Below are 18160 nucleotides of genomic sequence, written 5' to 3'. Positions count from 1 at the left end.
GTCTTTATTTAACGTTTTTGCTCAGTTTTCACTTGAGATACTGTCCTCTCCAGGATTCATAAATATCTTTCTCCAGCAGATGGCAAAGTTGAGCAATAAAATATAATTTAAAAATGCAGCAAAGCACAACCTATGGAGCTGTATTCTGTCAGAAAAAAACACCAAACTGATTAGATTTTTGATGCAATCTTGAAAATAGTTAATGTCATTACCATGCGGGATCTACAGTGTTTGCTTTATGTCCAACTTGAAAATCTTGGCCATTATTTGATGCACCTCCTCTATTTATATACTACAATTTAAACATTAGATAATGTATTTTTGGAAGTATTGGAAAACGAGTTGTGAACACATTTGTGCATTAACATATCATCACCTGTATGTTGTGATACATATTAATATCATGTCATTTGATACCTGACAGTATAAAAATATGCATTGTTGTAGCACGTTTAGGAGTTTCATTAGAATAAGAAAAAACAGACATAAATGTGTAGATCATTTTTTCCAGTTTTATTTTCAAATATAAATAAACACCTCACACAAAAATAAAACAAGGAAGCCACACAGGTATCAACACAGTACATAATAAGGCACTCCTTTAAGCCATGTTTTCCTTGAAAATAACATAATAAAATAATAAATATACAACATTTACAAAAATGTACATCGTTTACTATAAAAAGCCCTGGTGGAATGCTTTTTATACAAACTAAATAAAAAAAGTACAATAAGTAAACTGTACACGTTAGAAAATACTTTAAATATAAAAAAAGGACTGCATAAAGTTGAAACCTTTTGTGCAGTTATGCAAGATATACAAAATTAACATAAACCGTTTCTACACTTGTGTCCTTTTTCTTGGATGCTACATATCAAACATACAGTTGAAGTCTGTCTATCACTTTTATAAAGTTTTGTGTTAATCCTGTTCCTCTTCATTCCTCCACTTTTGTTACTCCGCCTGACTACCCAGCCTCTAATAATGCAGTTTGTGGGATTTGTTGGTTCATACTGTATGCAGCAGGAGCAACACTGGCTGTGTTAGTTAGCTTTTTATTATCCCTCTGATAGAGATCTGTTGTTTGCACACGTCCAGACGAGTGCCGGGCTATTGTTTTGTTTTATGACCATCTCTGCTGGGTTGCCATGGCACCAATACCTCTGGCCCCAAAGTCTAATCCTGCCCAGTGTGTCGAAATTCCAGACGCTGGCTGAATCATACCAGTATTACAGTCGTACTCCCAAATGTTGTCATAGTCCATTTCCTGGTCATCTGGTTCTGTGGGTTCAAGGTACGAGTGATGATCTATAAGAGCGAGAGAAGATTCACAGACTTTTAGTTTCAAACAATGCAAGACAAACCTCGCCCCAACGAAATAAACTTGGATACATTCCCAACATATGTATGGCGTGATTGGCAAAATATAATCTCACTGTAAAACTAGTAGTGTAACTTGCCACACACGTCACTACCTTCATTTGTTATGAATGTTCTCTTTCTAATGGTGCAGAAACATGCAACTATCAGACTATTTAATTGGGTCCTTGCACATGTTAGAATAAATCAAAGTCACCTTCAATAGCCAGGTAAGTTTTAGTAGTTTGTTCTATTTTATATGAGTCTTTAGATACGCTCGTAACCCTACAAAGTTGTGTGCCGTGCATAACAGTGCAGGAGCAAACCCTGTCTGTCAAACAGTGCTCTCTTATACTTGGCTTTCCACCACATGGGACATCTGCACAATGGCATTTGGAGCTGCTCTAAGCACCGTTTCATTGGCACATTTCCTGCGTTTCCAATTTAGTAGCCTTTGGCCTTCTGTCTATTTGCTGACAGCCCCAAGAGTTCAATCAGTCCGAAGTGCATACAGTGTTTGATTTAAGGTGTAAAGGAGTGTGAGCTATGCCCTGTGTCCTTGTTGCTATTTTGAAAGGTGGCTGCTAGTGATGGTAATCATAATGCAGACTTGTGAAGAAGTGTGGATGTAGTGTTATAGCTGCCCATTGTTTTTCAATAGAAATCAAAATTTAGTTTAGACGTGTCAAGAAAAGAAAGCACTGCCTTTTTTTTCCTGACAAGATGGATTGTTTTTCTGTCATAATTTATAATCATACTTGAACTCTGCACACTAATAATAAACAGAGGAATTATTGTCAGTTTTATGATTGCATGCCTTCAGTTCTTACCTGGTGAGTAACCACAAGGCATCTGGGAGGTGTTTCTTGCAGAGCTTGACGAGAAGTGAATCTATGAAAAGATGTGAAAACAATAGAAAGTTACTTCCTGTGATCATGTATAACAAACATTCTCACATTCCCAAAAATATCTGTTTCATCTGTGGCACCTGTTCAAATATTATCTGCAGATCAAGTATATACACACGCTGCTACCATACCAGAAACCAGCGTGTTCTGGGAGTTGCTATGTGTTTCTCACCTGCTCCTCTTGAACTTGGCTGGGCACAGGCAGCAGCTTTAGCCTTGACACGGCCTCTGCTCTTTGCTCGGCTTGGCTTTGAGGAGTCTCCATCTCCAGGCCCAGAGCCTGTCCCTGGGAATTGGTCAGGATCAGGCTTCTCCTGCAGCGCCTGCCCATGGGAGGGGTGTGGAGCTGGAAGGAGGAGGGTAGCAGCTGGGGGCCCTGCTGATGTTGGTGGTGCTGAATTGGCTCTTGCCAGCTCTGCTGCTGAAGAACAGAATAAGATGTGTCAGAGTATGAAGCTATAAGTAGAGCTGCAAGTGTAATTTGATTAGTTGAGGTAATTTGTCATGCAAAAAATTGCTTTTTCAACCAATCCAAATTAAGATGACCTTATAATGATAATAATGACCAACGATAATATGATGATGAACAATCACGATAATTTCTCCATGTAGTAAAATGGATCTTGGAAAAGGATAAAGCTGCTATGATACATTTTGGTCAACATATTTCTTATTTATTTAACAAATTGGAATTACATTTAGTAGTGTATGAGCCCTCCCACATTTTTCAGCTCTTTTCTTTAACACTTTTCTGCATCAACAGCAATGTTGTTAACTGAAAGTGTGCGTTTGAGGTTGTACACTGCTTTATCTTGTACAGGCTGTGCAGGTGTAATTGGAGTCTATAAATCCAGTAATCCAGTATCATTGACCCACTTACCACTGGTCTGGCCTTATCCAAGGAGTAGATTTCGGGGCTGCAGGGCTCATCGTACAGGGGTGACAAGGGCTGTCGGGGGGCGCACATGTCCGAGTGGCGCTGGGGGGTGTTCAGTGAGACGTTCAAGGATGTCTGAGGGGTGCTCCAGCTGTTGGACTGATCACAAAAGATTCAACGTTTTAAACACCAAGCGATAAGATGAAAATAAATGTTCCCTCTGTCTCTATCTGTCTCTCTCTCTCTCTCACGTAGTTCAAAGAAGGCCATCACATAAGCCACAGTGTATGATCATATTACCAAATACAGGTTTTGGACCCATGCCATGTCATGATCTGCAGCAGTGCTGGTGTGACAGCAATCTGTTGTCTCACAAATCAAATGCAGCTGTCACGGCTGTGTATAAAAACTGAACTCCAAATTGCCATAAGAATATGTGGATACAAATTTCCTCTGATTGGTGGCTTAAGTTTTTCATAGACCTTTTATCACTGTACCATGAAGAAGATTTATCTGTCAACCTCAATCTGCTGAAATGCTTCCATTACCCTGTTTGTTAACACCATTTACATGACCTTTCTAAGCCTACTGGTTGTGCCTATTTTAGTTACTGTTCACATGACATGTAAAATAAGTCAGCACTCTCAATGGGAATATTAGCAAGTTAGACGCCAGACTGAATTACCTTTACAAGTGGAGCTTTCTCCAGCCGCTGGGGGCTGGCACGATGCAGAGCAGAGTAGGGTGTGCTGTAGACCTGAGATCGCACTGCGCTTTCCGCAGGCTGGAGGTGGGAGCTGCGCTGCGGGGAGGAGTAGCGCAGTGACGAAGGTCGTAGGTCACGCTCAAGCCTGGTGTGGGAAGACACGCTGTTGTTCCTGCTGCCTAGGCGGGCAGTCTCAGTTGAGGAGGGACGACTTGAGCTGTACTGTAAGGACAGACAAAAACACCCATGGCAAATGTCAGACCAAAGTTTTGTCTTTTAGCTTTTTAACTATTTATTCTGTCTTCACCAATAGATATTTTAATTATGTTTTGTTTCTTTGTAAACAGGTCTCCATTAAATTAATTTGGGAGGTCGATAGTTCAGGTCAGGAGCTGAAAAACATGTCTTCTGGGCACTGAGCCCTCTACACTTAAGGCTAATTTGATTTTTAGTCAGCCTGCATAGCCCCTCTCCGGGGGGAGTTGGTGATAAGTCCTGATAATGCACATTGCTTCAGTACTGAGGAGATTGAAGTTTGCAAGAAAACTTGTTTATGTTGTTTTAGTCAAACAAATCTGACTTTGTTTTGAATGTTTTTACTGGACGGCCGGAGGATCATCTCCTAAGCCTTTGAAACGTGAGCAGTTTGGTCTCCAGACCTGGCTTAATAATTAACTTTTTGAAAGAAAACAGTTGCTGCCCAGCTCCACCAAAACAAACACAACGTTTTTTTTAGCAGTGAACAACTAACTCCTACCACATTTATATCTGCGCCAATATTGGTGTGTTTGCTTAGGTTATTAGTTAAAGGATACTTGAATTACAGCTGACTTACGCAGAGGGGTTCGGTGTATCCTGGGGAGAGAGGGTTGTCTTCATGAATGGGTAACTGAAGGTTGTGGGTCCCAAATCCACTACCAGACTGGCTAAACTTAAGAGACTCAGAGCGTCCATGGCTGTTTCCACTCCACCTTTCAAACTGTGGAGCCTATAAATTAAAGGGGAGAAGAATATTGTTTAAATATTTGACTAAGGAACAATGAGCAAAGCTGTCAAACTTTTTTACTTTTTCAGACTTCTATTGGACTGCTGACTGAGTAGCAGCAGTAGTTGTAAATCCTAAACATAGTCATGGTGAATGTTAATTTACAAAAGGCATGGCTATATTCAATGTCTTTATCACTTTTCGTCATACTCCAGTATTGTAAAAAGGAAGGAGGGCGGGCTTCACCTCTCTGTGCGTCGGGGTGTAGATGATGTCATACACAGGTGGCGGAGGGCTGAGAACGGGCACGTCAGCACTTTTGAAATGCTGGATCCAGTCGCAGAACTCAGCCCTATCCAGACATGACACCACTATGGGGTTGATCAGCTTCCCTGGGAAGAGGGAGGGGGGGGGGGGGGGACGACAAAGCCTGTCATTCGGTCTGTCGCTCACTGGAATGTGCCATAGTCAGATTGTCATTCACTGGGGATAAAACCAACTCATTCATGGAGGGTTACACTCTGTGACGCTAGCAGATTCATTGAAAAGGCCACATAGCGTGAAACATGCATAAGAATGTACACATTTAAATCCATTTAACATGGCTTTTTAAATGCCACTGTGCTAACGAAACTGAAGTAGAGCAGCACAATGATTCACTGTATTTACCTTCAATCATAAAGGTGTTGGGCTTGACGTCTTGGCCAGGTGTGGTCACAGAAATCATGTTCAGTTCAAGTTTCCCCTGTAATCATAATGACTCTTTAACACAAGTCTTTGCAAACACTTGACATACTGTATGCATACAGATCAGGACATGATTAGGTTGTACAGAAAGGTCAATTTTACCTTATAGAAGAGTGCATCATTCTCCTCTGATAGGATGATCAGCGTCGCTGGATACATAACCAGCAGTCTGTCACTCTGTTCCTGCAGACACAAGATTATAGCTGCTAATAAGATTTATGTAGTTGGGTTTCATTGCAGAAAAGGAACAGTGCTTTTCTTATGCTTGAGTAGAATACTATTGTCATTTGTATGTTATGACCATTAAACCATAGTTTATGTTTTGCTTACTTTTTTTCATCATTAAATTACACTTTATGGACAATAAAATAACAACCATGCATCTTAACATGTATAAAGCAACATAAGAGATTATTTCCATGTGGAGAAATCCATTTGTACAAGGTGAGGATTTTTCTTTTAAATCACTTAAAGAAGAAATTTAATTTATCTCTGGAATATTTGCATGTTTCTGCATTATAAAAGAAGAATGACACCGAATACTTTTTTCATTAGGTAAGAAAATAAGTCCTGATAACTGAAGATGAAGATAAGACTATGAATAAACTGTGACACATTGTGCCCTTTAAATATACTTTTGAGAGGCACAGTTTAAATCCCAGTAAGATCTTCAGTGGAACCAGTTAGTGATATATTTAAAGGTGCGGCAGACTTAGAGTTTATGTTTCCTCTCCCTCTCAGAGGGTGTGTCGGGACAGACAGCTGACATTCCAGCTGTGAGGTGAGTCGAGTCACTGCGTGAGCTGCGCCAATGCCTCTCACACACCCAGGCCCTAAATCTCACACACTTCAATCAGGCTGCCGCTATTTCCCACAGTGAATTAATTACAGATATTCATGCAAGCCATGTCATGACAAGTGTTTTTATTGGCTGCTATGTGAAGCTCTATCAGCATTATTTATTTGTGATTTGGTTAAGAAGGAGTCATATGTTTTTCCAAAGTTAGTTGCAGGTCTCTGACACTGTCTTACACCTTGACGGGTAAATAAAGATAATATTGTTGCACCAAAGGAGCCATTTGCTAAAATATGGGCTCCACCCTTTCCACTCATTCCTTTCATTGTGTTGAGGTAATATGTGTTGCACAATTTAAAAACTATGAGTCACCTGGATTTAGAGTGGATGTTATCCTGCTTTTTACATCATGTGAACAATTCCCAGACATGAAAACCTATATCTATGACGAGTTACAGTCTGCTGTACTGTACATTTCAATAAATGGGAGGGAAACAACCAAGATGATGTGTTTCACTTCCTTGTGATCGGTGACAGTGATTCACTCTTGATAAGCAGCAGCAATGTCTTACCTGGCAGGGCAGGTGCTGTAGTTGCACTTTGGTGACATGGATGATGGTTCCCAAGCTGTCCCGCTGGGAGCCCTCCCACTCATAGATTGGTTCTCTGTTTATGGAGTTCCTTAGCTCCTCTCTGCCTTTAGTCTCATTCTGGTTCAGCTGTAGTAGTTGAAAAGGAGACAATCATAAGCAAAGTAAATATGAACAGTGCTTTACCCTTTAGCAAATGTAAAAGTGTTGATTTAGAATATTTTTCTCAGAATGTCACTCTTTTGTTTATTATTAAGGCTCCTAAGCTAAGGCTTATAATGGATCATCAGTTCAGCTGTTTTCTTCTGTCGTGACAGATCTAGGTTCATGCCTTTCGTCAGCCATTTTCCCACCTGTGGGTGTGGAGTCAGCACTTTAGCCTTTTGTAGATTTGATGTAAGCTGTGATGCGGTCAATGCCACTCCCTATTACCTTGGCATCAGGGAGAGCCAGCAGTGACCTAATTGACTCATCTCATCTATACAACCACACACACACTTTTTATATCAGAAGTGGTTAAGAATAAATTATTTCCAGGCTAATCCAAGTGCTTGTTTGATTTTTTCTTTTTAAAGGGATGTTATTATTGTAGCCCAGGAGCCAGTTTTGTATGCACCCTGTAGATATAACAAAGGCTATTTGCAGGCAATGTGGCATTAGTGTTGCTGAACTTACTCTCACTCTGGTGTAGTTTTCGGGTGCAATTGCAGTTCCCCCATTGGCTTCAATGTTTTCTTTGAGCAGGCCAAACCATAGGTCCATTTCTTCTTGGTTGGCACAATAGACGATGATGGGGTTAAGGCCGACACCTGCAGGGTGCAAAGTCACAAGTTAAAAATGGGAATACATCCCCTAGTCTTTTTTTCTGAGCCTTTCTTAGAAAGATTTCAACCATGGTGGTAAATCATTAATGGCATACACAATCTTCTTTTCTGATCTTCTAGAACACGGTGTGCAATGAGTACAATAAATGTTAGCACATGTTCAAGACGGTAAACCACATTTCAGACCTCATGTGGATGGTTCCCCCTGACATGCTTGTTATTTAAAAATTGTAGCAGACTCTCCAACCCCCCCTGCCCATAAACTGCTTACCAAAAATGAGCAGGACCTGGGATGAAAAGCTGGAATTCTTCTCTATCTATCAGTCCGACACATACCAGAGATAACCAGCAGAGATAGCCTATTTCATTCTAACCCCATGGCTTTGTACTATAATTGTTGGGAACCATAGTCGACTGACTGCTCCTTAATAAGCAACCACTCTGGACTTATCTGTTGGCTTTCTTTCCCATCCTAGTTTTACTTAATGTTAGACCTTGACCATGTTACTCCCGTAAAAGTTATGTTTCTCCACATTTCAAGCCAGTGGACTGAAAGCACATAATGAGTGTCTTATTTAAACTTTCAGTCAGTTTACTGAGGTCATTAACTTGTTAAAAGTAATTAAGTATCATAATCTAACAGCTACATTAACCATCTGAAGGTTTCCGGGAATTTTTATCATCTCTCTCATGCTGTGTTTGCTTTGTCACCGTCTAACTCACCAACAGCGCATAGACTCAAGCTGATTCATATTCTCAGTTCCGTGAGAGGAAGGCGCAGGAGGAAATCTCTACATGAGACCTTTTACTTGACTCAGGATTTCGTCATGCTTCCCCTATGTTTCCTGTCAATGATGCCCCCATAAAGTAAATAAAGGTTAACCCTGAGCTATTAAAACAACGGTAATGCCACAAAAAAACAAGCTTAATCCGGGAAGTTGCAAAGTCAAATTATATGTCAAAGCAACACCAACGTGTTAATAAAAGATTCAGATTTCAGACTCTCTTTATGACTGGGCTTGACTTTTCTCCCAATTTTACGTAAATCCGAGACTTTCATTTTTTCCCAGGCAAAGACCAAAGCCCTCTAATCACTATAGCATCTTATTTCTAGTTATGAAAAGAAGTCAAGTTTCAGATTGTTTTCGTTCATTCAGAGGTCCAAAGCTAAGTGGCATTTCCCACTAGACTTTAACCTTTTTTTTTTTTTCAAAAGGCTAAGAGTGGTTGCCTGGCTTTTTTGCGCGACAGCTGGGCTGATTGGAGTGCACCTGTTGTCTAACAAGCATATAGCCTTTAATGCGGGTTTGTCCCCCTGACCAAGGGTGAAGGGGGCCCAGCTCTAGTTAGTCTTGGGGTTGAGTGGAGGTGAAGAGGGTCGCAGCACCTTTGAATCACTGGAATGTGACAACATAGGAAATGCTGCAGTTGAAAATATCCTGTGATTGTTTTGGGAGGATTTTTTATTTGATCTTTAACTGATCAAGTGACAAACAAAGACTACCAGCAGGACTAAAACTAATAACAGATTATAAACTTTAGATTTAGATAATATGAGCAAAATAACCAGAACCCTCTCTACAAATCTTGTTCCTTCTCCCTTTTTCTTTTTTTAGAAGTTTGAAGCTCCTGTTGGATTAACTGGTTCTAGTCTGTAAACTGACTGATTGATTAGCTTAATTCAAAACTACCAATAAAACTCAAAACGGATGATTACCACATTCTAGGGCTCTGTGCCAACACCCACTTGTGTCTTCGCTAGCCAAACGTACCGTTTATTTGAAAGGCGAATTCCTGGGGTTGGCTGTGGTTGCAGTTCTGTTGCAGGTTGCAGATGTTGAGTTCTTTCAATGGAAGAGTTCCCTGCACACAAAACAACAAAAAGCTTGACCACGCGTCTTTGGACAACAAAAACATTTTCTCATTCCATACCAAAAGCAGTGTCTGCAACATTTCCCTTGCTCTTGTTGAGCAAACTATTCAGCTCTAAATTGTAACTATCAAATTAAGTCAGCATCGTAAATCGATGATGTATTTATGTCGTCTTTAATATTCTGACTAATACTGAATACAGGTGTTGCTTAGCTGTCTTTTTTTTACATGGAGTTGGTCTCTCCACAGACAAAGTACAATTATGAGTAATGGCTGCTCATGCTTTATGACACAGGTGAAGAATCATCATCGTGTTTACCAACACAAAGCTGGTTGACAGGGTAGGCATGTCAAAGTGAGTATATGACCTAACATCAAACTGCCCTAGAGGGATATTCAAACTATACAAATAACCCCTGATTTAGAGGTGAGCTCATACCCTGAAATCATGGATTAAAAATGTTTTATATAATATTACTTAAAAAAACTCACCTGGTATGTCAGTCCAGTTGTGTTGTTGGAGACAAAATGGAGATGCGTCTGAAAGAGATCCAGGTAGCAGTCATGTACATCCTGCAGAAAACGAGAGTTATTATTTAAGAACTGTTAATAAAAAGTTTGAGTTACAGTTGAATGTACAATTCTGATATAGTTAGTCCTGTCTCAGAATTAGTTTAGCAAGAAAATAATTACTTAATTTTTTGACATGTGTGTACAGTACAGCAGGTGATTTCACAGATTGGCCAACATTTATTTAGAAAATATATTTAATATGTGCTGATAAAAATGTATTATTCTTTGAAACCCTGACAGGGATTATGTATGCTTATCATGTATTTATTTCTAGAACAGTTTGGTCTTGTATCATCTACTAATCAAAACAATCCCTTTGTTTCTTCAGTGATTCATGTATGGCTTCATTTGTAATTACTTAGTAATACGTATTTCCTTCCTGTGTGATAGTGTTTTCTGTTATAACACAATGTGTTCTTTGCTGCCATGACGGTATTCCTTCAATAAATCTTTACTTTTTAGTTTTTGAAAGAGCTGTTGTGTCAGCTCTGACAAATAGCAGTTCCCACCAATCTGAGCCGTCGCGTCCTCTATCAGTCTCTGGGATCTGAGGAACTCTCTACCCTGAGGTTTTCTTTTGGAGTTGTTTCACAACTGTAGCTGAGGCGAGCATGTCCAAACATAGGTTGCGGTTAGCTTTGTTGAGAACGAATTGGATTATTCACCAGCCACCACGTCAATACCAGCAGCAATTTGTGTGTTTGGTGGCTGCAGAGTAACATCCTGTTCCTCTCCACCTGTTTTTTTCATTGTTATTTTTGTTGTTGACACCCTCATATGACTTGCATGATGTGTAATTGTGGGCTTGGCAATTGTTTTAAGACCTCATTAACCGCAATCTGGATTGTGCAGCATTAGTTCATTTATCTTTATAGTTGCTTTCCGGATATTTCAACATACTCATTAAAAAGTACTTTTGCACCACTCACCTGGCAGTGAAGGAAACGGAAACGAACTTTGGAGCTGTGAATCATTCGTCCGTAATTCTTCACATTGATGCTGCTCTTCTTCCAGCCACTGGCTGGGTCGTAGGGGAACGGAGGATCCCATTTGATGTTGTCTATCTTCTGCAGATCTTTATAGTGCATTTCCTGCAACCAGTCATTATGACATGAGTAAACCAGTTAGACCTGCTGTTACAATTAATTTACACATAGTACTAAAAATCTAATTGCAAACAGGTTGCAGTTTATAGGAGAGCTATTTTTTTTGGTATGCAAACAATTGAGTTTCATGCCGTCACCATCTCCTAGATATTGATAGAAGTTCTTACCTTTCTGGGGGTGACAGTGCACAGGATATTAATGATGCTGTTGGACTTTTCCTGTCCCTCTTGGGGATGTTTCTTGCGAAACAGGCGGCTGCTGCAAGAGAGATAGGAAAACCAAGTTCAATCCAAAATCCCAAATGTTTACCATCTATTCTGTTTGCTGTTCAGTTAATTACCCAACGCAGTTTGAACAAGGAATATTTCCTGTTTCTGGGAGTTTACTGTCATCTGCTGTTGTCAGATGGAGAGTTGAACTGAATACAACAGTCCTTGCTCTACTGTGTTGCATTTTAAATTCAGTCAGGGATTTATTTCTCGGTGTTTCCCCTTTTTCCTATTCATTAAGTCAAAAACTGAATCTATACTCCCTGACAGATCTCACGGCAGATTGATGACTGTAAATCGTGATTTGTGTCTCATGTCATATAAACGGAGCCCCTTTCTTGGTCCTCACTTCATCAATGCCAGCCATTTAAATGATAAAAACAATCATGTCTTGTGTTTCTGATAGTGAGGATATGCATAGGAAAATCAGCATTCAATGCCCTTCTTTGTTTAACATGACCCTCATCTGTTACCATTAGTGTCACATATTTATGAGGAAGCTCCCTCACTGCAATGATAAGGCTTTTACAAGCTCTGCCTGTAGTTGATCTGCTTATCTGCACATATAGTATGTCCGGGGTCTGCATTGCAACAACGCAGCCTTTTGTTTGCATGGTGGGAATCAAGGTCTGTCTAATCAGGAAGTCCAGCACTAGTAATTGATTTGTGTTTAGTGAGTGATGCTTTCCTCCATAAGACCATGTGAAGAACTCATTTATGTACAGGGAAAAAAGGAAAACCATCTACACTGATGCAATTTTCAGTTGCAAAATGAAAGAGGAATGTAGGTAATAGACAGGTAGCGTATTTGCACACCCAACATTCTCGAAGTCACTGCAGTGGCATTCAACCAATTCTCACTCCTTCTCTGAGGGGAATACCTGAGCCTGGCCTGACAGACCAACACAAAGAGTTAGTAGGGTACACAGGAAACGGGAACACTGAACGCATTGTCCACACTGAACCGTTGACCCAATTTGGAAGGTGTATCAGTGTTCAAGTATGAGCAGTTAGGTTTCTGAAACCAAACTGTTTTTAAAAAGGCGTCTGTTTTTATTTGAAAATGTAGAGGTAAATGGCACGTTTGATAAAACCAGACCCTGAATCATCACACAGCACAGAGAGCAAGAGTAAGGAAGAGACTAATTAGAGTCAGATGTGTTGGTCCAGCATTGTGGGTTAGTGTGAGGGTAACATGCCCAGGCATATAATCCTTGAGGATGAAAGAAAACAAGACAGAAGACCAAGAATAACCCATTAATGTTAGTCAGCTCCTGTATTTGTTTTCTAAGGATAGATTACTACCAGCTATTACCTTCCATATCAGGTGTCATACAACCAAATATGATCAGCTATTAACTATAATGGCTAACATGTGATCCTAATAATGAATGGGGTCCAGTCCTGATTTCGGAGGGAAACCAGATTCACTGACAGCTGGCAAAGAGGAGGCAAATGGTAACTGGATCATTGACACCGTTGGCCAGAAGGGCACCACTCAGGCACGACTGAGGGACTATCCTGTGTTACCACATGATCCTGACCCTGGCCTCACAAACTTCACAACCTCTGTTTAACCCCACCGGTTAAATCGCAGAGAAATACCAAGAGTTCCTTCCAGCTGAAACAGTCTAAAATAACAGCCGAGGACACGAGTCACTCAATGAGTTCAGTACAGTAAGAACACCTGGAGAAGCTGGATTGTTCTTACCTGTTTCTGCGTATGAAACTCTTGCTGGAATATCTTAAATTGCTTTGGGGGACACATGACATGCTGCTCCCCATGCTGCCGTGCTCTGTTGGGCTTTGTGCCGCTTTGAAGGCAAACTGTACTCCTTCTGTGATGGATGAATGTAATCCAAGAGTGCAATGCTCACCCTGCTGCAGTTAGATAGTACTGAGGGAGAAGTGGGCAGGGTGAGGGTTGTATAGACAGACCGGTGAGAGTGTGTCTGCGTAAGAGGGGTGGAGTTTCGGGCTGTGTGTGTGTGTGTGTGTGTGTGTGTGTGTGTGTGTGTGTGTGTGTGTGTGTGTGTGTGTGTGTGTGTGTGTGTGTGTGTGTGTGTGTGTGTGTGTGTGTGTGTGTGTGTGTGTGTGTGTGTGTGTGTGTGTGTGTGTGTGTGTGTGTGTGTGTGTGTGTGTGTGTGTGTGTGTGTGTGTGTGTGAATAACCAGTGGGACTCACACCTTCTGTGAGTTGCCTCTGTCTGTTAAATCAATCCCAACAACAAAGACAGGGGGGTTTGAGTTGAAGTGTGCCGTTTCACACCTTCAGGAGCCAAATGGAGCTCATTGTTGGGTCACTACTGCAATGAGTGGTCACTAAACACACTGGATGGTGTGTGTCAATCAAAATGGAAGATGGGAGCTTCCACTGGCATGCCCAGACATGAAAAGGGCCATCATACATAAGTAGTCTATTTATTGTTATCCAAAAGACTTTAAACACGCCAGTGAAATGAAACTAAAATATAGTGTTGAACTATGGTTGGTTGGTTCCCTTGTTTTTGTTCTTATAATTAAAAAGAAAAAACCCTGCAGATGTTATAGACAAACCATCACTGATATCTTGGCTGAGGATGTGAATGTATCAGGTATCACATTGTTTTCAAACTGTGTGCATACAAAATGTTTATGGTTCTTTCTCTACTTTATGAAATATTTTCCTTTAGTCTGTAGTCCTTTTTATCGATTTTTTTCTGATATGGGAAGGCAAGATAGTTTAAACAGGATTGTTGTGTATTCAAAGGCTCTAATTTCTTTCTAATCAGCTTTTATTCCTCTTTATTTACAATTCATTCTTAAGTAACATACAGTGTAGTGCAACACAAAATCAATTGACAGACAATATTGTATAAAGTTGATTGGGAAGTGAATGGAATCAAATGAAATGTTGGACCTTTTGGGATTGATGTTATTATTTAAAGGTTTTGGGTTGCAAAACTCATGACTCGCACTAGTCATTTTCCATGGACACTCATGATCGTCTTGTGTTTGCTTATTAGATCATTGTCTGTGGTGAGCTGCTGTAGTCATAAAACGAAACGTGTGCTGCTTGCTGTCAGGTATCGCCAACCTGTTCAGCAGGATTGTTAAACGGATGCACCTGAGGCAGCAACAGTCATCAGCTTGTTAAATCCAACTGAAGAGCAGTCGTTGTCACCTTTCAGTCTTCCTGATACTGTATTATTGTTTTCTAAATGCCTGTTTGATGGGCCAAAGAGCTCAAGTAATTTAATCAATGAAGATTACTGATTTAACTGCATGTGATTTAACTCAAAATAAAACATCTTGTTAAGTGAAAGGTAATGCCTTATCTCACATCGGTAGATTCATTGTTAAAACAGATTAGATTGACTACCTGTCTCTGATCTTTCCTTAGTGTACTGAGTTAATGTCTGCCTCTCACATGATTTGCAGTGTAGTTTTACTGAGTACATTAGTAAGCAATGTGTGAAACACTTGACCTGGAGCAAGTAGGGACATGAAAGATTGAATGCGTGGCCAACAAAAACACATTGTGACATTTCAAAGCTGCCCGAAGATATCGTAACTTGTCTTATTCTTTAATCTCAAGAACCACTTTCATTTGTCAGATTTATTCAACTCTAATATGTTCATGTATTAATTTGGCTGTACGTTTTTAAGAAGCATTCCCTTAACAACAGCAAATAATTAATAGCTTTCACCCTTAGGCTGTATTAAGAAAGACAGCAAAGTATTTGTGATGATTAAATTAAGGAAGGGAAAAGGAAACACATTTACTCAATCACGATGTGTTGGATTTGTTGTGGGGGTAAATGTCTCTTAATGAAAAATACGATAAATAAAATGTGTTTGATTAAAAAGTTTAGTCGGCAAGAGCTAAATAATGGAAACACATGATTTCTCAAAAACAAAGTTCAAATAAGCTGATCATGACATGAACCTATGTCATCCAGGAGAGTCCTGTGATTTGACGTAACACTGTGACTATAGTTTGTAGAAACAATGAAATGGGAATACAGAATAGTGAAAATATAACTACTTCTCAACTCAAGTTAAACATAAAAAAACTTTTAGATCATATCATTGACTTTTTCCTAAGAATGAGCCTCTGAATCATTTTCCTCAACGTTGATTGAAAACCTTAGTGTGTTTTTTATTTCTCATTATTTGGAACAGTGGAAATTAAACTAAATATTTTTACTGAGCCATCTATCGATTCCATGGAAATCAGTGTCAAACAGATAGTTATCATCTAAATTCATGCGAAAGCACCTTTTTAGTCTGGTGTTAGATCATCATGGAAAAGCAAAAAGTTGAACTAGATAATACATGCGGCCCGCATGGTGACTCACCCTTTCCTCGCAATATTCCTCAAGGAAGGCAGCCAAATGCTGTTAAAAACCTGGGATTTTTTTACTGTGAGCTCATACCAGTTTCAGTTATACTTCAGGTAGAGTTCATCACCAAGTTTCTACCAAGATTATAATAAGGTTGCTACTCTTTCCCAAGAAATGACCCATTATTGGTACAAGGAAGCTACAGTATGTTACATACAAAACCAAGAGTGGGTCGACTGGTAGAAATCGGCAACACGATTGTAATAAAATATTACGTCTCACCTTAAACTTAAGACATACATACTGTCGATTTTGCTCAAGATATTTGAGGTACCCAAAGGATGAATCTCATCTTGACTTTGGACAATCAACAGTTACAGTTTCCCTAAACTGTACTTCAAGAGTTGTTAAGTTAGCATTTTATCAACTTACAATAGTTATGTTAACATGCTCAGATTTAAGAAGTAAATACAGTATTTGTAAAATGTTAACTTGATAACATTCTTAGAATTGTTAACATGTTTGCTTAAATGTTTTTGTTTGATTTGTTACAGCTCCAAGGTGGCAAGTCATTGTTGATATAATAATTCTTAAAACAATTTTGCATTTGTTGTTGTTGTTATTCCCCACCATTATACTGGGAGACAAAAAACACCCTTAACTCCATTATCTTTTTCACGCATCAATTGACTGCAACATCATGAATACTAATACAAATTAGTGGCCTGGATTTCAAGTGAGGCCTTTTGGGATGGTTTTGTTAGAAGTGGATGGACAAAGTTAGTGGGAATGTACAAACGAGCTGGTTGAAACAACCTTAGACTCTAGTTTGGTCCTACATTTAGGATTGAATAGCACCCAATGTGCCTGTTGTTTAGAAGTTTAGATTACTACTGTAGATCTCACTTCTCCAGTTTTTTATCACATTGCTCAACGGGGACGGGAAATACCAGATGCCTAGCCAAAAGCAACATTATATGTAGAAAGACAAACAGCCCATTCATTTTTCCAGACTCCATCAAACGGTGGGGCTCACAGTTCCTGAATGAGCTGTTTCCTAACAAAAGACCACATAGTTTCACATTGAAAAAAACAATTACTTTATTAAGAAGTATTTTTTCAGTCTGGGCTCACCATAATAATTATGTAATTGAGCACAGTTCTGCTTTAATGTGTTATTTATATACCCAATGTATATAAAGGATACTTGGGTTTTCCTTAAAGCTTAAACTTCATATTTATTTTAATGATATATATCACATCTATATAAAAGAAGAGACCTAAATGCCATTTTCATAATGTCATTCCCTCCATGTGTGGTGGGATGAACTTTGGTTCTCCCCAAGAAGTCACTCGCTTGTGTTTATCCAGACTCAGCGGGTGAGAGCAGCGGTGCTAAAGTCACACCTCAGGCCACTAAAACGGAGTCTGGATATGAGGCCCCCAACATCAGGTGTCCAACAAAGAATCTGACGTGCCAAAGTTCTCACACAGGACGACCATAAAGGAATCTTAATTGGACACTGACTCTCCTTTGAAGGCAAGATCAGTCAAAGTCCGATAAACCGTTTTAACTTCTCAATTTAAGAAGAAGAAGACACACTTTATTTTTCCTCACGGGGAAATGTATTTCTCAACTCTGTTGTGTTTACACACATTACACATAGTAGATCCCTGTTTTGATTAAATCCTCAAGTTGACATGATTATACTAATCAATACGAAGATTGTATTTAGATTGTATACTTCAAGGTTGCAAATACAGACATGCACACACAGTATGGAAATTGGGCGTAATTTCGCTTTGTGATGCAAGTTGGATAAGGTTATGATTTCCCTGGAACTCTGATATCTGTTAAAAGGAATGCAGAAAAAGATGTGCCGTGATAATTATTTGCCGAATAAGCATGCAACGCCTTGGGCATCACATGGGCGCATATCAAAGTTAAATTCCTACTCACATTTGCTCTGATGTTTTTTATATTTCTTCGATCAATCAATTGTTTTATTTTTATTATCCATACGGCACATAAGTTAAAACAATACATCCATTCAAGTAATGTATACAACATTCTTGGAAATAAGTCCAACTTATTTTTAACAGAGCTCTTTTCTTTTGTTTAGGACATTTGATGATTACATTAAACCTTTACTGTGCCACATTTCATTCATTTCATTTTCCAATTTGTTCTGGTCTTTGTGCTCTTTGAATAATTAGCTGCCC

General features: G+C 39.5%; 1 protein-coding gene and 1 long non-coding RNA gene across 3 annotated transcripts in view; one reads left to right on the top strand and one right to left on the bottom strand.

Moving 5' to 3' along the window:
• LOC307037336 overlaps nucleotides 1–18160 on the top strand; it is a 41684-nt gene that overhangs the window by 10312 nt on the left and 13212 nt on the right. The gene's annotated exons all lie outside the window — the stretch shown is intronic.
• On the bottom strand, nucleotides 493–13525 carry plekhn1 (pleckstrin homology domain containing, family N member 1). 2 transcript variants are annotated; one of them, XM_079676813.1, is made up of 16 exons: nucleotides 13325–13525; nucleotides 11512–11602; nucleotides 11168–11329; nucleotides 10158–10238; nucleotides 9566–9656; nucleotides 7645–7778; nucleotides 6952–7098; nucleotides 5686–5766; nucleotides 5506–5581; nucleotides 5083–5228; nucleotides 4687–4839; nucleotides 3831–4073; nucleotides 3149–3304; nucleotides 2441–2689; nucleotides 2191–2251; nucleotides 493–1309 (listed from the first exon to the last, which is right to left on the bottom strand). In XM_079676813.1, exons 1-16 carry the CDS (start codon nucleotides 13396–13398, stop codon nucleotides 1125–1127), a joined length of 2130 nt encoding a protein of 709 aa, XP_079532939.1. In that variant the 5' UTR covers nucleotides 13399–13525; the 3' UTR covers nucleotides 493–1124. The 2 variants fall into 2 exon arrangements, with proteins under 2 accessions (XP_079532939.1, XP_079532940.1); XM_079676814.1 differs by having other exon boundaries at nucleotides 2441–2686.

The sequence above is a fragment of the Notothenia rossii genome (genome assembly GCF_949606895.1).
Source record: "Notothenia rossii genome assembly, chromosome: 4".
Taxonomy (NCBI): domain Eukaryota; kingdom Metazoa; phylum Chordata; class Actinopteri; order Perciformes; family Nototheniidae; genus Notothenia; species Notothenia rossii.
This window is presented reverse-complemented; position numbering and strand designations above follow the sequence as displayed.